General features: G+C 43.8%; 1 protein-coding gene across 5 annotated transcripts in view; it reads left to right on the top strand.

Annotated features, from left to right (window-relative positions):
- The window catches only part of NCOA1 (nuclear receptor coactivator 1), a 345,294-nt gene that overhangs the window by 318,025 nt on the left and 4,486 nt on the right, over positions 1–22,783 (top strand). For 4 of the 5 annotated variants that reach the window (XM_040427133.1, XM_040427135.1, XM_040427132.1 and 1 more), the window contains 9 exons: positions 202–376; positions 9,896–10,063; positions 12,289–12,409; positions 16,794–16,944; positions 17,744–18,064; positions 20,408–20,518; positions 20,764–21,184; positions 21,422–21,596; positions 21,686–21,869. In XM_040427133.1, coding sequence (XP_040283067.1) covers positions 202–376; positions 9,896–10,063; positions 12,289–12,409; positions 16,794–16,944; positions 17,744–18,064; positions 20,408–20,518; positions 20,764–21,184; positions 21,422–21,596; positions 21,686–21,869 — 1,827 coding nt within the window. The remainder of the gene's footprint in view (positions 1–201; positions 377–9,895; positions 10,064–12,288; positions 12,410–16,793; positions 16,945–17,743; positions 18,065–20,407; positions 20,519–20,763; positions 21,185–21,421; positions 21,597–21,685; positions 21,870–22,783) is intronic. The other variant, XM_040427136.1, reaches the window with a different exon arrangement.

The following is a 22,783-nucleotide window of genomic DNA, read 5'->3' as shown; positions in this document are numbered from 1 at the left end:
CCCCACATCAGAAACCTATTCCCAAATCAATCTAGTTTCATGTATATGACATATAATGGCCACCCTTTACCACTGGGCTTCGTAAGACAAAGGCCCAATTTTTTGTGCTGCCATCCCAGGCCCTTGCCCGCCGAGTTTATCTGCCCCTTTTTGTCCCTATTATCCATAACCGGTGAGTAACTTTTACATCTTTTTCGGCAGTTTGCAGCGGAGTTTGATCAGCTGGACCAGTTGCTTCCAACACTGGAAAAAGAGGGACAGCTTCCTGGATATGGGGGAACGGATCAAACGGAAACCGGGTTACCTCTGAAGAACGAAATACTACCGACATCTTTACAAGCTGGTACTGTGGCCCGGACACCCACGTCGCTGAACAGTAAGTGTACTCTTTACAGAAATGTCCATAGACGTGATATAACGTCCCACCAATATGGCAGCACTTACTGTCCGTGACCCGGGGCGCTGCTGATCTCTAGAATAGAGAGGGTCGATCTGGTAAAAATTCACCCAGTCATAGTTTCACCTAGATGTTTTGACGAATCCTGACTAAATAAGGATCCATCAACAGCAATCTGAGGTATCCCTCTGGGGATGTTTTTTAAAAAAAATTTTTATAGGATCACCAGTTCTCCCATTAAATTTTTGAATCCAACTTACCTTACAGAGTTATATTGATTTCTCCTCCATTCACATCCAAAGCTGTGTTTCAGACGTCCACCGGGTTCCTGTCACTACAGATGATAGGGAAACATATCTACCCATATCTGACAGCGATAAGCCACAGATATAGAGCGACCATCAGACTTGCGAATGCAGCTTTGGATGTGAGTGGAGTATTAAAGTAAAAATCAGTAGTTACCCAATAATATGTCCATAAATGTCAAGAGTCCTGATTTTGGGAGGACAGTCCCATAAATTGGGCCATAAAGGGGCAGAGTTTATGCAAATTTGCTCCCAAAGCGCCTGTTCTGAGGACGGGGCTAAAATATCCCGATTTGGGAGAATTCAATTTTCGGAAGCAAAAATTAGAAAATCCTGGCGTAGTATATAAGCCTTTGACTCGTCCTTCTTCCAGTTCAGCCTTTTTGTTCCTAGGAAAGCTGAGTGACAATATGGCCACGCAGCAGCGCTCTCAGGGGACGTCACCAGCTTTCCCAAGCCCCTGAACGGCAAGTTTTGCTAATTATACGTCTGCACCGTCCCACTGCATTATTGGCCGAAGAATAGCAATACTGGCCGAGAACCCCCTTGTAGGAGCTGTTATAGCGGCCATATTGGTCCTCACCTAACTTTCCCAGAAACTGACCAGCGGTCAGACAGATATTTTTAAGAACTGGACAGGAGAGGACGAGTCCAGGATTTATATTCGCTGGGATTGTTTTTCTAGGCCTATGTGGAAGCGATGGCGGCCTTGCCTGGATGGTTTGTGTAACATTCACCCCCTGAGCGATGACACCATAAATCTGTCACCCCGGGGGTGTTTTATCTCATGGAGCTGCTGCGGTGATTTGTATGAGTGACCTGCTAAGAGGAATCGGCATTAATACTCATTTTGGCCCAGACTGGAGGACATGAGGGTGATTGATGGCAGCGGAGGGAGGAAGAGGCTGCTGATAGATTGTGTGCAGGGGGCTGAAGGCTGCTGTACGAAAGGTCGTAATTCACCGGGAGGACTGCAGATCATGGCTATAGAGCCCCTCCATCTGCATGGAGGGAAGCGGGCGTCCATAGCCGATCTTATACGTGTAAAGTCGGCCAAATATACAGAAATCTCTCCGATATGTGTTATCCCAAAGTACCCCTTTAAGGGAACTACAAACTTAAGGGGGTGCTCAGGCCTCCAACAATGATCGCTTATCCGTGAGATTGGAGGGTGTCCAGCCACTGGGGTCGCACTAGCCACAAGACCATGACTAGGAGAAGTCTGATTGACTGAGCGGCCATTTAACTGTGTAATAGTAAAACTATCTTTGTTGCCCATAGCAACCAACCACAGCACAGCTTTCACTTTTCTAGAGCAGTTTAAGAAATGAAAACTGAACTATAATTGGTTGCTATGGGCAACAAAGACAGTCTTACTGCCCAATGACTCTCATAGGAAACTGCCTAATAGGAAAATAGGCCATGTTACCCATAGCAACCAATCACTGAGCAGCTTTCACTTTTCCAGAGCAGATTAAGAAATGAAAGCTGAGCGCTGATTGGTTGCTATGGGCAACAAAGACAGTTTTATTGCCCCATGACTATTGCAGGAAACTGTCAAACAGAAAAATAAGCCTTGTACCCATAGCAACCAATCACAGCTCAGCTTTCACTTTTCTAGAGCAGCTTAAGAAATGAAAGCTGAGCTCTGATTGGTTGCTGTGAATAACAAGTACAGTTTTGATTTTAAAAAAAGGCCTTTTGTATTTCATTTCATTTCTTTACCATTATCAAGATCTTTGCTTGCTGTCATGGAATGGGAACATTCTTGTTTACTTCCAAAAGTTGAAAATCCATGCAGACTTAGTACTTCTTATAGCTAAGAGTTTGCTATAATTGCACTAAGACTACACAATCCTCTTTGGGAATACTCCTGGCCGTACGCCTCCTACATAGCTTAAAAACAAGATGTGAATAGAACCTTAACTGTCTAGACTGCATACCATTGTTGTAATAGACCCTCATCTGTTATAAAATATTACATCTGCATGGGGTTTTTTGCTTTTGGATCTCAACAAGAAAGTTTTCATTCACTGACTGCAAGCACGGGTCTTGAAAATTGTACGCTGTGTGATGAAAGCTGACCTAAAGAGCCCAGTAGGCCATTTTGCACCACATAGCAGTGGCACTGCCAATGTTATTGCTATGGATATCAAAGAAAAATGCTGGAAAGTACCGGACCATTACAGGTGTCATGTGGAGAGTCGCAGGATTTTCACTTATATTCCCTTTAAAGGGGTGTTCCGGATTCTGCGGGATAGGGGATAACTATTAGACCAGTTGGGGGTCCTACCACTGGGACCCCCACCAATCACGAGAAAAGGGGCCCCGTACCCCCTGCACCTGCCCAGAAACGAATGGAGCAGCCGGTTGCGCATGCGTGCAGCCACTCCATTCATTCCTATGGGAGTTCCGGAAATAGCAGAGTGCTGTACTCTGCTATCTCCGGGAGTCCCATAGAAATGAATGGATAGGGGATAACTTAAAGTAACCGGAATACCCCTTTAACTTATCAGAAGGGTAAATTAAGATGGAATTCCCCTTTAAGAATTGTTACATTATTAGAGTGCACTGTATTGTGAGCACTCTCTGAAAGTACTGTCACTTTGATTACCTGAGAGTCGTTGGGTGGTCTCAGTTTATGGACACCACTGATGATATTTACCCACGTTGGTACGATCATTTGAGGTGGTATTCCTCTTTAAATGACCAACACATGCTGCTCAGTTTTGCAGAATCCATACAGCGTCAGAGAAATTCTGCAATCCTAATTAAGAGCAATTTTGAGGGTCTCTGATCGCTTTCCCGTGCACACTGTATATACTGTACGGTATAATTTGTTCCTTGCAGTCGTATCCTGATTTTTCCTCCGTAGAGCAAACAAACAGCTCGGCTGGCGGAGGATGAGATGAAGTAGAGCCATACAAATCTGCAGGCAAATGAGAGCCGTGCTGGCGGCCAATATTTACACAGAAAGTCTCAATGCGTCCCGGATGGGAGTTTGCGCTGCAAAATTGTGAGGCAAACTGATTACAGGGTCCCATGACAAAACTACTTGGCATGTGCTGGTATCATGCCATGATAGAGGTTCTCCAGGGTGAGAAAAACATGGCTGCTTTCTTCCAGAAACAGCGCCACAACAGGTTACATATGCTATTGCGGGTCCTTAGACGGGTCAGTATACGGTATAACAAGTCAATCGGTGCCCATTTAAAGGGGTCTTCAGGTGGGTCGGTTGACAATATAACAAGACTGTTGGTGCCTGTTTAAAGGGGTCTTTGGACAGGTTGGTTGACAATATAACAAGTCAATCAGTGCCCGTTTAAAGGGGTCTTTAGATCGGTCGGTTGATGATTTAACAAGTCAATCTGTGCCCGTTCTAAGGGATCCTTAGACGGGTCGGTTAGTGATATAACAAGTTGGTCGTTGCCCGTTTAAAGGGGTCTTTAGACGGGTCGATGGCCAAACAGATGTATACAGAAACGATAGCTCCCCAGCACTGGCCCGTGAAAAAGACCCTTTAATGAGACCTAAAGGAGCCCCATAGCAAGGACCAAAGTGAATCCCACCTCCCATTATGCCGCTGGGTAACATGGATTGCCCTCTCCCTCATCTTTCTATGACCATTGTGTTGATTCTCCCCTCGTAAGATTGCTAATATTGAAGAGCCTAAGCAGATGTGAGTCCTCCACAGCTCTCAACAGGAAAGGGGATGGGACCAACCATGACCAGGCCTTCTGTCTTTCTTCAAAACAGCCAAATGGGCTGCCTCTATGGTCCATAAACCTGTAAGGAGAAAACATAAAGTCTGGTGGTTCCATGTACTAGAATGGTGGTCACCAAACAGGTAGTTAGGTGGTTGCTAGGCCACCGGAATACAAAGATTCTTCACAAAACATTAAGGCCTCTTTCACACGGGCGTCATGTTTTTGGCCCGGATAAGATGCGGGTGCGTTGCGGGAAAATGCGCGATTTTTCCGTGCGAGTGCAAAACATTGTAATGCGTTTTGCACGTGCGTGAGAAAAATCAGCATGTTTGGTACCCAAACCCGAACTTCTTCACAGAAGTTCGGGTTTGGGTTTGGTGTTCTAGATTGTATTATTTTCATTTATAACATGGTTATAAAACAGAATGCATAGTACAATAAGGCTGGAGGGGTTAAAAAAAAAGATATATATCATTTAACTCACCTTAATCCACTTGATCGCGCAGTCCGGCTTCTCTTCTGTCTTCTTCTTTGCTGTGCACAGGAATAGGACCTTTGATGATGTCACTGTGCTCATCACATGGTCCAATCACCTGGTTCATCACCATGGTGAGGGACCATGTGATTGGATCATGTGATGTGACGTCACCACAGGTCCTTAGCCGGCAGCTCAACATTACAGAAGAAGACAGAGATCCGCAACTACGCGATCAAGTGGACTTGGTGAGTTAATTTCTTTTTCTTTTTAACCCCTCCATCACTATTTTACTTTGCATTCTGTATTCAGAATGCTATTATTTTCCCTTATAACCATGTTATAAGGGAAAATAATACAGATCGGGTCCCCAGCCCGATCGTCACCTAGCAACCATGCGTGAAAATCGCACCGCATCCGCACTTGCTTGCGGATGCTTGCGATTTTCACGCGGCCCTATTCACTTCTATGGGGCCTGCGTTGCGTGAAAAACGCAGAATATAGAGCATACTGCGATTTTCACGCAACGCACAAGTGATGCGTGAAAATCACCGCTCGTGCGCACAGCCCCATAGAAATTAATGGGTCAGGATTCAGTGCGGGTGCAATGCGTTCAATTCACGCATTGCACCCGCGCGGAATACTCGCCCGTGTGAAAGGGGCCTTAGACAGATTGCAGGGATTTGATTGAACTTTGATTCTTTAAGGGTTCATGCACACAACCGTATGTATTTTGCGGTCCGCAAAAAACAGATCTGCAAAAAATACGGATGACGTACGTGTGCATTCCGTATTTTGCAGAACGGAACAGCTGGCCCCTAATAGAACAGTACTATCCTTGTCCGTAATTCAGACAATAATAAGACATGTTCTATTTTTTAGCAGAACGGAAATACGGACATACCGAAACGGAATGCACACGGAGTAACTTCCGTTTTTTTTTGCGGACCCATTGAAATGAATAGTTCTGCATACGGTCCGCAAAAAAACGGAACGGACGCGGAAAGAAAATACGTTTGTGTGCATGAGCCCTAAAGGGATGTAATACTAATTAATATGAGTAGTATGTAGAAGTTTCAAAGAAACAAAGTTATTTCAAAGAAAGCCTACATTGTCCAAAAGTTGTACAGTATGTCAACCCTACGAGCCCACCATCAATTAGAGAGTCTACTGGGTGACAAAACTGAACACACAGACCTATAGGAATTTCCACAGGCAAGAACAGGTCTTTTTGCCACCATAACTGCAAAGATAACAACTTAAAAATCATTCTGTCCATCAGGGCCACCTTGATAAGCTACTTGGAGTTGATCACGCCTCTTTACGTAGTCTGTAGGTCACCATTCTCAGACCTAATATTCTCCTCTCGGTCCACCAATAGGTTAATAGAGTTGATATGAAGATCTTAACGGGTGAGAATAAGCAGCAAGGAATGTTTAAAGAATTTTGGGCAAGTTTTTTCACGTTCTGAGGTGGGGGGGGGGAGCAGTCTTGGGCCACATCCAAACTCAAACCTGCAGAGACTGTAAGTCATATTCTGCCTGTGTTTTTATGGACTTTGTAAGACGCATAGGGATTGCCAGAAGGATGTCTGGACTTGAGCCTGTTCACCTCTCCCAGTGCCGGGCTGTCAACTCTCAAGGACGACAACTGACATAGTCCTATAGAAGCATGTCACTCAGCCCTAGGAAACTGAGGCAGCATCTCATGGCCCCTATCACAGCAACACCTACTATGTATGAGTGATTGGTGACAGCTCGGTCTATGCTTCATTGAGGCCTCCATCAGCCAGCAACTTGGAGGCACTTATAGGTTCTCTTTAACAAGCTGTGTAGTGAGCTGAGGTGTCAAAACAGAAGAACCTTCTTGTACTAAGACCAGACTGAGAGTTGTCTTGTAGCAGGTATTCATGTAAGTCAAGGCTATGTGCTCTACTGCAATGGTTGAAAAAAAGCAAAAAACAAAAAGCCAATAAAGTAACATAAGAGCAAGGACTTTACACATAGGGGCTTATAACACATAGAAGGTTATACCATGGAATCTACACCAAAGAGCTAATACTAAACAGTCTACAGTACAAACCTATACCAGGAAACTTATAGTAAGCGTCTACATCAAAGAGTTTATACCAAGGAGCCAACATCAAGTTTCTTATACCACATAGTCTGCACCATGAAGGTTATATCATAGAGTCCACATCAAGCAGCTAATATTAAAGAGTCTACACTAAAGAACCTACACCATGGAGCCTACCCTAAGGAGTCTACAAGAGGGAGCCTACATCAAGGAGCTTATACCACAGAGTCTAGATCCTGAAAGTTGTACCATGGAATCTATACCAAGGTGCTAATACTAAGGAGTCTTCACTACAAACCTACACCATGAAGCCTATACTAAGAGTCTACATCAAGGAGTTTATACCAAGGAGCTTATCCCACAGAATCTGCACTGTGAAGGTTATACCATGGAGTCTACACCAAGGAGCTAATAGTAAAGAGCTTACACTACAGAAACGACACCATGGAGCTTATACTAAGGAGTCCACACTACGATCCTACACCATGAAGCTTATACTAAGAGTCAACGCCAAGAAGTTTATACCAAGGAGCCTAAATCAAGTAGCTTATACCATAGAGTCTACACGATGAAGGTTATACCATGAAGTCTACATCAAGGAGTTAATACTAAGGAATTTACACCAAGGAGCTAATATTAAGGAGTCTACACCATGATGGTTATACCATGGAGTCTACACCAAGGAGCTAATACTAAGGAGTCTAAACTAAAGAACCTACACTATGGATCTTATACTAAAGAGTTCACAATACAGAGTCTATGCCACAGAGTCTAGGCTACGTAGAGTCTAGGCTAGGGTTGCACAACATTTACTGGTCCGAAGGCCACATTGTCATATTGAACAACTCCAAAGGGCAACAACAAAGCTTAATGGGGGATTTCCATCTGACACATTTATGCCATAATAAAAGTTCCTCTTCCAGGACACATACTTATCTGGAGAATTGGAGTCCCCTTCTACCCATTCGCACATCGGATAGCAGGCGAATATACAGGCATGTGGCTCCCTCCATTGAAGATTATGGGTGTTGTGGTAGCGGCCTACTATTTCACAACTCTGATAAACTACAATGGAAAGAGCCACGTGCATAGACTGACACCTCTGTAGCTCATATACTACTTTCTAGAGTGCCAAATGGGTCAGGAGACCACATTCTTCTGATATACAGGGACCCAGACTGCTGCATGAGTATTTGCCCAACCCTGCTGCTGAACTGTGTACCACTACTGACATGGAAACTATATGTCATTGAGATGGTCTAGATCAGGGATGGCCAACCTGAGGGTCTCCAGCTGTTACAAAAATACAACTTCCAGCATGCCTACAGCTATCAGCCTACAGCAGGGTATAGTGGGAATTGTAGTTTTACAACAGCTCGAGAGCCGCAGGTTGGCCATCCCTGGTCTAGATGGTTGGGGGCCACACAGCATAGCATTGCAGGCTATATGGACCCCAGCAACAGGTTGTGCGCACCTGGTCTAGGCTATGGAGTCTATGTTACAAGTCTGTTTTGCAGTCCACACTATATACCAAGTAGACCAATACACTATGGAACTTTAACTGCAGCAGGTGCTCCTAGGAGCCTAGAACAAGAAGTCTATGCCAATGAGCCTATACCAATGATTCTGCATGAAAGAATGTACACCATGGAGCCAACACCAAGAGGATATACCGCATAGTCTATATTGCAGAGGCCATACTTGGAAGCCTGCACCACAAAGCCTAGACCAAGCCTGCAGCAAGAAGTCATTCAGTTAGGACATTGTGTGTTTTGAATGGCAGGTGTCTCCAGTTATGGAATATATTATTTTATCTAAGATTCTAGTACTATAACACACTGACATAAAGGTTCTAGACTAACCAGCAACACCAGCCTTCTTGAACAATATTACCAAGATTCCAAAACCATGCAGTGTTGCCTTCAGAATAGCGCCACATTAAATCTTAAGATTCCAGAAAAAAAGAAATACTGGCACCAGTGTTCAAGAACAATGTCATACTGTGATCAGGAGCCCAGGCTAATCTCACACTAACTATAGGATTCCAGAGCAATGAAAATCTGATACAAGAATTATAAACCAATGGTACAGTGACACAATAGCAAATGAGTTCCAGAACGATGATTTATTGATAACAAGGTTCTTGAACAATTTTATACTTGTTCTTCATTTCTCAAACAATGCTAGAATGACCTTTGGCTTCCAGAACAAGGGCAGTTTGGTAACATGATTCTAGTACATGACAGACTTACAGTAGGACCTCTTTAATAATGCCACACTGTAGATAAGGACCCAGAACAACAACAACCCCAAAGTTCCAGAGTTCCAGATCAATGTCAGAATGACACAGAGAGACTCTAGAACAATGCACCCTGTCACTAGTTTAATTAGTTTATTCATACTCCTCTCTTTCCTATATTCCCCATTTTCAAGATCCACATTCTAGACCTGCCTTGGTTTCCTGAGCACAGAACATTACATATCACCTATATGTGTGTAAATACTGTACATCCATGAACAACCTAACTGGCATCCACACCAATATACGGGGTCTGGGGTTCACCAAACCTTTTTGATCCCAATGATCCAATCAGTGTCGTAAGCCACTCGTTGGCCAAATATCAACTTCCTGGGCTTAATGAGTGGTTTTGATTCCATAAATGGTCAAGATATTGGACATTCAAGAAAGGGAACATGAACATCTGGTAGATATATTTTGGGAGGTGGAGACATTGACCAAGTTTCCTTAAATTAAAGATTTTTAGGAAGGGGGTGGGCAACACGGACTACTATAGGATGAGGGTATGGGGGCAACATTTCTGTTCTAGGCTTATTGCTTGCATTCAACAGAAGTTGCATAGTAGGATGGATGCATGGATATTGCATGTACCTGGCATGACTCTAACCGCACACATGCATGTTCCTTACTCCTTAGATTTCAATGGCGTCAACCTAACCCAGTTTCCCTTTGAATTCTGTGAGTCCTTAAACCCGGAACTAAATCGATTCCCTGCACATACTGACACCAGTCCCTGGTCAGGACTGACACCGGAACAGGGCCGCGGAGTTTTACCCGGAACGCCAACATTTCAGACAGATCCTGGTATGTAAACTCAATTTCTTATATAGCAGGACGTAACTGTCAACGAGGGAATATTAATATCCCAATCTTTGGGGCAATGGTGGGTTACCTCTTCTCTTTGACAAGCCAAACCAAAACTCAAACTGCCCATAATGCTAATATCTTCCAACAACTCTTCTTTGCTTACCACCTGTGATCTATAATATGTATGCCTGTCCTTTCTTATCACAAAGTCTCTGTCCAGTCACCAAGACTTCTCCCATGCTGCACCTATCCCCTGGAATGCCTTCTCTTGGGCTGTCTGCTTCCCTTCCCCCAAGATTTACACCTCATCAGGGGCATTCATAAGGGCTGCGCCACAGGTTTACCCCCCTCTCTGTTAGGGAAGCGCAGGCTTTATCTTCTTTCATGTCCCTATAAATCTGCAATTAATCGCCTGCAGCTAATTGTGCCAGCAGATGTGTGTAAATACAGTCCCGTCTCATTAGGACATCTTGTATAATATGCATGTTAAGTGCCTGAACACAGAGCCAGCCACGCGGGGCCCCGGCCTGACATCTCCAAGCTGTTTTCCTTAGCACGGTTTGCATATGAAGAGCTAAATAGAAATGTGATATGTGACTAAGGTACATATGTTTGCGTTACCGTCTCCCTAGCACCATGTCGCCCTAGGGAGGGAAAGAAGAGCTTCCAACAGGTTTAAATTTATGGCCAAAAATGAAGAGGAGCAGGTTGTATTTTGGTACTATGCAAGGTCTGCATAAACTGCAGGTAATGCTAGGGCTTCCCTATCCAACCACCAGACCGAACAAGAGAACGCCATCTTGTACAGTAGTGCAACTGAGGTACTGACTCTCCTTGTGGAGATCCAGCTGGTGTAGGCAGTACATGCAATGCTTCCTGGGAAGAACTATGCAAATGAGCTCTCCTTCTGTCTCTCTAGTGCCACCTGTAGGTAGCTACCTTTAATATTCCAGTTGTTTGAAGTTATCCACTATCTACACGATAGGGGATAACTATTAGATCGGTGGGGGTTCTACTGTACTTCTGGCAGCCCAGTGAAACTTCTATGGGAAGTTCGGAGATAGCGGAGCACTCTACTTGGTTATTTCCGGCAGAAGTGAGTGGAGTGGTGGCCGGGCTTGCACAGTGCGCTCTTCATTCGTTCCTATGGGGCTTGCGAAAATAGCTGAGCGCGACACTTGGCTATTTTCACTACTCCTAGAGAAATGAATAGAGGGTAGCTGCACGCGCGTGGTGCACTCTCCTTCACTTTGGGCGCTCCATTCTAGAGATAGGCATTGGTCCTAGCAATATGCCACCAATGTTTGTAGTGAGACAATCCTTGTAATACCTGTCAGTGGCACAAGAGAGGGAGCTTTCTGACAGATGGTGAGATAGGGTCGCCTGTCTTGTGTGAGAGTGTTCCACCTAGTCCAGTAAGATGGCATCTATTCTGAGATGGTGTCACCTTGTATGGAACTTAATGAGAAAACAACAGATGGCACCAACTAAGAGAAGACTGTTCCTTCTAGTGCAACCTGGAGTGGGATTTTGCATGAGAAAAACAGCACCTGGTGTGATATCGTTGCACCTAGTGCTAGATGCCACCACCTAGTACAAGACACAAATTTAGCAATTAAGAAGTTCCCACAAGGTTTCTCAGTTGACCTACAAATTTTCCTCATCACCTCACCCGAAATAAGTTCCTATGTCAAGGAGAAGTCTAGTATTTTCAGTTAATGGACCTTTGATGGATCCTGGTGGGTTTGATCCTTTGTGGTCTAGGTGGTCTGGCTCTCCCGACCTCTCTACCATAGTTGTGAATTCATTAAAGGTTAGTCAACTCATTGGCCAGTCAAAATATTGCAATATCTGATCGTATGGCTATGAATGGTATATAAATTACATATGTTCTGTATATGCACAGCATGTAGCTACCATAAGGGTCCTCATGGGGCTATTTAAAGGGTAGTAACCTGATGGAATTTTCGTTCAACTTTTTGTTTATTTTTTTACTTGTGACAACTTTTATTTTATTTTTATTTCACTGATATGTTTACAGTGACCTGGAGACTCTGCAAATCATAGCAACCGCATGTGCAGTAATGGCATTTACTGCCACCTAATGGCTGGTCCTCTCATTGCAGCCTCAAAAACCATAACAAGTGCTACCAGTTGTACGTTATGCGGTCCACTGCATATCCAGCTTGATCGGTTTTCTTTTTAATTTCTTATATCTTCAGGTCTGCCAGACTCAGACTTGGGAATCGCAGATCAGTTTGGACAGTCGGGGATTGCTGACCAGATGCCTTGGTCGGACAGCTTGACTTTACTGAACCGTGTGACTCCGAACACACAGGAAGAGTGAGTAACCTCAAAAAATAAAAGATTGCGTTTCTTAAAGGGGTAGACCAAGGTTTTATGATCATATGGCCACAGGTTTCGACTGTAGTCCTGCACACGTTGGATGCCACGATCCCATGCCAATCATCATTTCATAGATTTTCCATGAGGTGGTCACAGTATAGATGGTGGTAGATGTCCCACCAACACTGGAGACATTTCTCCAGATGGAGTTACCTTTGAAGTAGAAGATTGAGGCATCATTTTAAGGATCAGCATGATTTCGACAACCTATATTTCATGGGGCATATTGAACTGGTCCAGGGGTGGACGGGATCCCTTTTCAGGACAATAGGATCTACAGACCTCCATGGATTTCAAGCAAAAACACTACGACTTTATTGGAGCAACGAGATCGTAAAGACCTCTGCAAATTATTTTCAGATGTCGGATTAAATTCTGACAACACATTTTTGAATAAGTATTTGAGAAGCTTGAGGGCTTTAGGGGAGCTATGTCCTCCCCCGCCTAGCCTGCAGTGTTGTGTAGGTCTGTCCCAACCCTTAGCTGGGCCCCTAACATATGTTGTCCTTTACAGCCTGAGATCCAGCAGAAGGAAACGTAAAGAATGAAGCTCAGAGGAGCACGTTGCACGCCTCGTTACTGCACGGGACAGCCTCGCTCTATAATATCTCCACCGCCTACAACTGCATTATAATAGCAAACGCCCGGAAGGCACATAAAGCCATAGAGGAGATGTATGTGCAGATCCCTCTACCTCATCAGAGGGGTCTTCTGAGGACAGAGAGCACAAAACATTGCACGGCCGACCTGCTATTTATAGAAGGCTCGCAGCCGCCTGTTATTCTTTGGGTCTCTGTTCCTTAAAAAGCTCTGGGAAGTTTCTAGGGAGTTTAGGGCAGACCAATGGGATCACATGTTTTTCCCCAGGGAGTAAGCACCGATAATCCCCTTCAGGCGCTCTTTGCTCCCCTTCGGTGCTTTTAGAGGAAATCAAAGGCACCTGAATTCCCAGGGCATAATAGGAACGTCGCGAGGGCTTTGAATCCTTTTTTTTTTTATTCTTTTTTTTTTTTCGGTCTGCATCATTTACAGTAAATTTGCCTGTACAACCTCTGAAAAGGAACGCCGCCACCTAGTGGCCACTTTTAGAGTAGCAGTGCTGTATAACAATGGAGGAAAAATTCAGCTGGGGACTTGCATTAGGCCTGGGCAGGGGGGTAGCAGGCATGGCAGCTAAAGGGGCCCAGCTCCACTCAGACTAAGGTGCAGTTATTGGTGAGATGTTAGTGGCGTGGAAAATTGAATGCAGCCCCCTACCTGCGAGACCCAGTGCTGTTGTTGGGATTCTCCATTGAATAAAAGACAATTTTCTATATATGATAACAACCCACCAAATAACACCATCATACAGTTATCAAATAATAACACTCAGCATGTCACAAATACTATATTATCGTCGTACTGGTACTGATCAAAACCCTGTATACAGTACCAATATATGCTTCACCATGAACACAAAATACCGCCACAGGGCTACTGAATACCACCATGCTGACAGTTAATAGAAGCCACCATATAGCGGTAAATAGCAGTTCTACATAGGCGCTCTGCATGCTGTATTCATGATTACAGTACAGTTACGTCTCTGATTGGAATTGGTCACTTTCTTTTTTTCTTCTTCATCCAACCCTGACCGCCATGAAGACTTCCTCCAGCCACCGCTTGTGTCTGCAGACTGCCTGTTCGGCTCCACGCTCTTCCAGCACCGTCAGTGTTGTGTGCCCCCCATATAACAGGAATGCCCCCCTTCAAGCTTCTATAGTAGTTCATAATATATGCCCATAAAAGTTAAACTCGCCTAACCCCGTTTGACAAGCGACCGCTTCCTCCTGCCAACAGTGGGCACAATGCAGTAATGTCACTGCGCTGTCACCATTCACCTTTGCCCTTCGCAAGATATCCCAACATTGCTTCAGGTGGCATGGCTGCATTGCTGAAGCACTGGTGTGGCAGTGTTTTTGTATGTGAGCGCTATATGGTGCACTGTAAGGGTTGTCAATAGAAGGCCCTTCACAGGGCACCATCCAGCCCAATGCCCTCCTAACGTCATAGTCAGGGTGGAGGTCTAGGATTGGGTCAGGGCACGCACCACGGTCAACAGGATCCAAGTCCATCGACCTAGCAGATGTAGCACCATGCATCCACCAGGTGGCAGCTCTAGAGAGTTGCCCCTGAACACAGCAGTGGAACGGATGGGAAGAGAATTGTGACACTCAACTCTCATGCAGCTCAAGTTATGCTGGAGGATGACAAATCCACTTTGAGTCCTGGTCTTTTCAGAAAAAAGGAGTCGGGCGTTGGCAGTGCCCATCTAATGCCCCAGCCAACAGTGAGTTAATTGTGCTCGGGGCAGCACAGAGGTTGGAAATATTTTTTTTCTCGGAGGAGCTGCGCACACGCGGCCGTCCCTGCAGTTGTTTTTATATTTTCAGCTCGGGGTCTCCACATCTGGTACTCATCTATCACTAAAAGGATAAACATTACTGGTCCGGAGGAAGCGCCCGCTCCACGTATTCGCTATCAAAGCTGCCTTCTGTTTCCCTGGCACATCGCAGGATTTTATTAGCCTAAATGGTCCTGGGTGTAATTATAAGATTTTAAAAAAAAATTCTTTCTTGGGGACCTGATACCTTACATATTAGAAACACTCCGGAACAGAATGTCGATGGAGCTGTGGAGGAGCCTCGAAGCCTCTGGGTCAATGGTGACCTATTTAATTCTTTACATATGATGGTTTCTAGTTGACGTACAGAATGGATGCAAAGCGGGGTTTACCAGATTATCGACTTAACCCTTCTTGAAGACTGCAGTGAACACACCAGTTGGGGTTTTCATTCCTCAGTCTAATGCAATGTCATAGCCGCAGCCCAAATTTTTGAAAAACATTTTGTACTGTGATCAGCCTGCTACTATCAACCATGATGCTCCCCATGGTCATGAGAACCATGGGGTGTTAGCATGCAGCTTAGAAGAAAGCTCCTGGGTAAAGAGGGAGGTTCTGAGGGTCATTACCACCATGACGCCCATCTTTGATCCTCCAGTCTTGCTGTCATAGGGTAGAGGGGCCTAGCAGCCTTTGCCTGCCTGTCAGTGGATTGGAAACATTATTCATATCCGAGGCTAAAAAGTGCCTATTGTTACAGCTGAGGGTTTGCTACTTTGAATCCAGTCCAGGCAAGCCTTTGTGAGCTGAACAGACTAGATTCTAGACCTTATGAAAGTCCATAGCCCCACCATGGCTGTAGACCAGTTGTTACATTGCCAGTGTATACTAGTCCAGGAGCGTACCTGGATGCCCGTTCCTGGCCACAGATATGTAGATGGCAGACTTTCCAGACCGACCCAAAGTTGAGCATCGAGAAGCAAGAGCAAATCAGACCTGAGGGTGATAGAAGAAGATAAGCAGCGATGAATAGGTCTAGTAGACCCTTATTGAGTTTGTGGGTACGAGGTGTGGAGTTGAAGTTATCTCTTCACTCACACAAGATGTTGTGGCCTTTACTGGTCACATACCCAGGTTGTGGTCACCAGGATAGACCCCGCTAGACTGTCAGATGGCAAAATCAGGCTGGGCTAGAGATCTAGTCAGGACAGATCGGGGTTGGTAAAAGTCAAAGCCAAAAGGGTCTAATGGTTAGTGAGATACAAATAACTGAAATGCAAATAGGCAAATAGCCAAGAAACTCACCAAAGGGCTGAAAGCAATACTAATGTGATTCCCCTATAACACCATGGGAGAGTGGTCTGTAGCAAAGGAGGATAATGATGATATTGGGCCACTCGTGTTGACCCGTTGCATCTGAATTTAGCTAATTTCCTGGCAATAGGTGGTTGTAGCTCATTAACACGGTACACACAGGACAGGTAGCACCATATCGACTACTCCACTGCCCAATGGCCTTGTAGATTCAAGGGTTGTTGATCTTCACCAACTCTGAACTTGGGTGGAGGGGCACCAAGCCTCACCCTCTGTCTTATGTCCAAGATCTGCCCCAATCTGACGTTTCATAATCCTAAAAAGAGAGGTTGGAGGTTCAGACAGGTTTTAGTCATTAGGCTGTCCAGTCAAGAACAAGCCCCTCCTAAGGGTACAAGATGATATGAAATCTCTATAGACAAGAACTGAAATTTGTCTAAACAGGGTAAGGCCTCGATAGCCCTCTCCTCATTGTGCTCACCTAATGTGCTTAGACAATTTGCCTTTTCCATGCCAAAAACAAGGACAATTCACGTAGGCAACGATTCATGTCATTGAATTAGCGCTGGCGACCTCTGCCGTCGTGCCCGCAGCTCCATAACGGTTTTTGTCTTCCTTCGGCAGAATTGATGACTTTCTGTGTCCTCCAACCACTATGGAGGGACAAAACGATGAGAAGATCCTCCTGGAGCAGCTCGTATCCTACCTCAATGGCAAAGACGAGAATGAGCTGGCCGAACTGGACAGAGCCCTGGGAATCGACAAGCTAGTGCAGGTATGGAGGATTTATGGGGAAGCCTCCAGGCTGGACTGGTGGTATGGAGAGACTTTCATGGACAGAATGAATGCCAGGGGGCTGCAGGCCATGGTGTCTACAGACATTGTTGTGAGTCTACATTTTTCTAGAAATCGATGAAATGTTTGTATTTTAGCGTCTTGAAATGTTGGTCATAATTTATATTTACATCCAAACTTTCCTAAAGGGCTTGTCTAGGATTATTATGAAGGAGCAGCACCACCCTTATGTATGGGCTTTGGCTGCGCTGCAATACCAAACATAACCTGTGGGCAGCTGTGGTGCCGATTTCTGAAGATAGCACCCATGGTTTTCTAATGCTTCGTTTTGGGATTTTGCCGTTTTCGAGAAACAGCGCCACTCTTGTCTAGGGGCTGTAATTGGTATTGCAACTCGTGCCCATTCAAGTGCAGTATCATACATAGCCTGTGGACAAGGGTGGCGCTATTTTGTTAAAAAAAAATAATTTTTATTCTAATCCTGGAAAACCATTCAAGCATACTGCTTCCATTATGACTCATTGAGTAATGAGATTTGTATGATGTTCTGGTAGGGTACAAGGTCATGACGTAAGGAGGAAGTGGATGTCCACACAGAAATAGTGGACAGGGCAGGGCACCCCAAATCATCGGGGGTTTAAATGCAAATTAAGAGAAATCCTCATATCTCCGTTTTGGAAGTGTTAGCAGTGCGGTCTCGCATCATATTATGTCATGGATGATATTTACATTACATATTATTTACATTGGCTTACATTTTACTTATCGGTATTCCATAGGGAGGTGGTCTGGACATCATCAATGACAGATTTTCTCAGCAACCACAAGTCGCTCCAGTGCTCATGGAAAAGAAGCCGGGAATGTATCCTCAGTCCTACCCTGCTGCCTCCCCCAACCCCGGACTTCACAGTCCCTTCTCCAGCATGGTCAGGCAGAAGACTAATTTTGGTCCTATGCCTGTTCAAGTGCCACCTCCTCTCCCACGAGGGGCTCATCCAAATGTTATGAACATGCAACCTCGACAGGCACTAGCCAGGCCAGGAACAGCCTCCAACCAGCTACGTCTTCAGCTTCAACAAAGGATACAAGGACAACAGCAGGTAACATCAAATATGGCTATAACCACAACCAAGGTTCATAATAGAGAGAGTGTGTAAAAAATGATCTATACAAGCTATAGTGTTATCCTGAATTGTATAAAACTAAAACAACATCTGTTAGTAAGTAGCATAATACAACCCCTATGTGCAGGAATATAACTACAATTAAACTGCTCCTATGTACAAGAATATAACTACTATAATACTGCCTCCTATGTACAAGAATATAACTACTATAATACTGCTCCTATGTACAAGATATAACTACTATAATACTGCTCATATGTACAAGAATATAACTACTATAATACTGTCTCCTATGTACAAGAATATAACTACTATAATACTGCCTCCTATGTACAAGAATATAACTACTATAATACTGCCTCCTATGTACAAGAATATAACTACTATAATGCTGCCTCCTATGTACAAGAATATAACTACTATAATACTGCTCATATGTACCAGAATATAACTACTATAATACTGCCTCCTATGTACAAGAATATAACTACTATAATACTGCCTCCTATGTACAAGAATATAACTACTATAATACTGCTCCTATGTACAAGAATATAACTACTATAATACTGCTCCTATGTGCAGGAATATAACTACAATTAAACTGCTCCTATGTGCAGGAATATAACTACTATAATACTGCTCCTATGTACAAGAATATTACTACTATAATACTGCTCCTATGTACAAGAATATAACTACTATAATACTGCCTCCTATGTACAAGAATATAACTACTATAATACTACTCCTATGTACAAGAATATAACTACTATAATACTGCCTCCTATGTACAAGAATATAACTACTATAATACTGCCTCCTATGTACAAGAATATAACTACTATAATGCTGCCTCCTATGTACAAGAATATAACTACTATAATACTGCTCATATGTACCAGAATATAACTACTATAATACTGCCTCCTATGTACAAGAATATAACTACTATAATACTGCCTCCTATGTACAAGAATATAACTACTATAATACTGCTCCTATGTACAAGAATATAACTACTATAATACTGCTCCTATGTACAAGACTATAACTACTATAATACTGCTCCTATGTACAAGAATATAACTACTATAATACTGCCTCCTATGTACAAGAATATAACTACTATAATACTGCCTCCTATGTACAAGAATATAACTACTATAATACTGCTCCTATGTACAAGAATATAACTACTATAATACTGCTCCTATGTACAAGAATATAACTACTATAATACTGCTCCTATGTACAAGAATATAACTACTATAATACTGCCTCCTATGTACAAGAATATAACTACTATAATACTGCTCCTATGTACAAGAATATAACTACTATAATACTGCTCCTATGTACAAGAATATAACTACTATAATACTGCTCCTATGTACAAGAATATAACTACTATAATACTGCTCCTATGTACAAGAATATAACTACTATAATACTGCTTCTATGTACAAGAATATAACGACTATAATACTGCTCCTATGTACAAGAATATAACTACTATAATTCTGCTCCTATGTACAAGAATATAACTACTATAATACTGCCCCCTATGTACAAGAATATAACTACTATAATACTGCCTCCTATGTACAAGAATATAGCTGCTATAATACTGCTCCTATGTACAAGAATATAACTACTATAATACTGCTTCTATGTACAAGAATATAACTACTATAATACTGCTCCTATGTACAAGAATATAACTACTATTATTCTGCTCCTATGTACAAGAATATAACTACTATAATACTGCCCCCTATGTACAAGAATATAACTACTATAATACTGCCTCCTATGTACAAGAATATAACTACTATAATACTGCCTCCTATGTACAAGAATATAACTACTATAATACTGCTCCTATGTACAAGAATATAACTACTATAATACTGCCTCCTATGTACAAGAATATAACTACTATAATACCGCCTGCTATGTACAAGAATATAACTACTATAATACTGCTCCTATGTACAAGAATATAACTACTATAATACTGCTCCTATGTACAAGAATATAACTACTATAATACTGCTCCTATGTACAAGAATATAACTACTATAATACTGCTCCTATGTACAGGAATATAACTACTATAATACTGCTCCTATGTACAAGAATATTACTACTATAATTCTGCTCCTATGTACAAGAATATAACTACTATAATACTGCTCCTATGTACAAGAATATAACTACTATAATACTGCTCCTATGTACAAGAATATTACTACTATAATTCTGCTCCTATGTATGTCTCTCTTATGGTCATATAACCTTTTGCTCTATTAGATGCTACACCAGAACCGGCAGGCCATTCTCAGTCAGTTTGGAGTTGGCAATGCAGTTCAGATGGGGATGAGACCCGGTATGCAACAAATGCAGCAAGCCATCACCCCTCAGGTACTGTCAGTGAGAGGACGGTTTACATTTGTCAAACTGTGAAGTAAACTTTTTGAGTTGTAGAAGACACTTCAGGAAACACCACATGGTCACATTATATACCTACCATTGAGGGCTTCCGATGGTTCTTCTCCATCTATGGTCCACTCTAGTACTGTAGACCAGACCAGTTGTGGGCATTGGGGCTTTGAGAAACCAGGCTGGTCCTTGAAGTGACTTGATCCCATGTTCTTCTTTCTCCGCAGCCTCCGATAAATGCTCAGATGCTTGCCCAGCGCCAGCGGGAACTCTACAGCCAGCAACATCGCCAACAGCAACAGCAAATCATGCAGCAAAGAGCTCTTCTTATGAGGCAGCAAAATTTTGGCAACAACCTGCCCCCTAATGCTGGACTTCCCGTCAACATAGGAGCTTCTAGGCTCCCACAAGGACCTCCCCAGCAGTTCCCTTATCCTCACAGTTATGGTACAAACCCCGTGAACCCACCTCCATCCACCAGTCCCTTTTCACCTATGGCCACAACCCCTGAGGCCACCTTGCCCAACCGAGGAGGCGCCACTCGAGGAGGACTGGTGAACAGAGGCATGATGGGAAACGTTGGAGGACAGTTTGGACCCGGGATGAACCCTCAGATGACGCAAAACGTCTTTCAGTACTCGGGAACAGGTACAGGGTGAAACCGAAACTTGACAACTCAAATCTTTCACAGTTGTCCATTATGTTGGGGTTGGGAGGTGACACAGTAAATTGGTGGCCACCAGAGTGAGCAAGTTTTAACCCTTTCTAGGCCTACAAAACAGGCTCTTGTAGGGGACTTTAGAACCAAGTGGCATGGCATGGGCGTGCTGGAAATTCAGCCATAGTTTACGATGAAGCTTACCAGTCTACCTCTGTTGTCTGCAGGTATCAGCCAGCAGGCCGATCCAACATACGCGCCATCTCTAAGTCCCACCAGCCCCTTGATGTCCCCTCGTCTGACCCCTTCTCAAAGCCCGATGCTCCAGCAGAATCCATCCACCCCCGGGTACCAGTCACCAGACCTTAAAAGTTGGCAGCAGGGCACACTGGGGAGCTCGAGGTAGGTACACGCGCTGAACGTCTTTGACCTTTTTTTCTACAATGGTGACTCCTGTAACCATCTCACCATCTCTTGTCTTGCTTGCACAGTGTCTATGGGCAAGCTGGACAGACCCAGCCTACCCCAGGCCAGCAAGGAATGTACAACAACATGAGCATCACGGTATCTATGGGGGGCAACAACGCCGGCGTCCAGAATGTCAACCAGATGACTGGGCAGATGCAGATGAGCTCGCTGCCCATGCAGGCCATGAATAGCATGTGTACAGACCAGGTGAGTCATGGCGGCGCAGTGAAAGGGTTGTCACTGTGGTCAGGAGCATAATGGATGGGACTGTACGGTGTGTATGTTAGCAGCGGTTATATAGTCAGGGCCAGATTGATGTAATTCGGTCTATTACCTATTTCTGAAAGGAGAATGAAGAATAGATTGAAATAATAAGGTAAATAATGACGCTATATAGTGCCTACATAATGCCATATCATATGGTGCACTATATGCTGTGCTTAAAGGGAAAGTGAGGGAAATGGATAATGGCGGTAGAAGGTAAGTTCTTCTGAGGATGTAGTCTCGGTATACCAATATTATTATTGGACAGCGTCACTTAGGCACTAAATGGTGGTATTTAGACAAGCTCCACATGACGCTGTTATATGTGCATTGTATAGGGGTATTATTTAGAGGGGTTATACGGGAATTAATATTGATGGCCTGTCCACAGGATAGGTCATCAATTTCACATCAGTGGTGGTCCGAGTCCCGGCACCCCTGCCGATCAGCTGCTTCATGAAGCTGCAGTGCTCACCAGAGGTCTGCCGAGTGTGGAGGCCTCCTGAGCGCTTACCAAGCACAGCGCCGTAGATCGTATAGCGGCTGTGCTTGGTATTGCAGCTCAGCCCCATTCACTTGAATGTGACTGATGTATGATGACGTCACATGGCCTAGGAAGAGGCCTTGGCACTCACGGAGAACCCGGCCTCTTCTAATAACTGATGGGCGGGGGTCCTGGGTGTCGGACCCTCGCCGATCTGATATTGATGACCTATCTTGAGAATAGGCCATCAATATAAATTGCAGGATAACTCCTTTAAATAATACCACTATACCATGCACATATAACAGCGTCATGTAGAGCTTGACTAAATACCACCATATAGTGCCTAAGTGACGCTCTCCAATAATAATAA

The sequence above is a fragment of the Bufo bufo genome, chromosome 4 (genome assembly GCF_905171765.1).
Source record: "Bufo bufo chromosome 4, aBufBuf1.1, whole genome shotgun sequence".
NCBI classification, from domain to species: domain Eukaryota; kingdom Metazoa; phylum Chordata; class Amphibia; order Anura; family Bufonidae; genus Bufo; species Bufo bufo.
The sequence above is the reverse complement of the archived record's forward strand: the minus strand, read 5'-3'. Positions and strand labels throughout refer to the sequence as shown.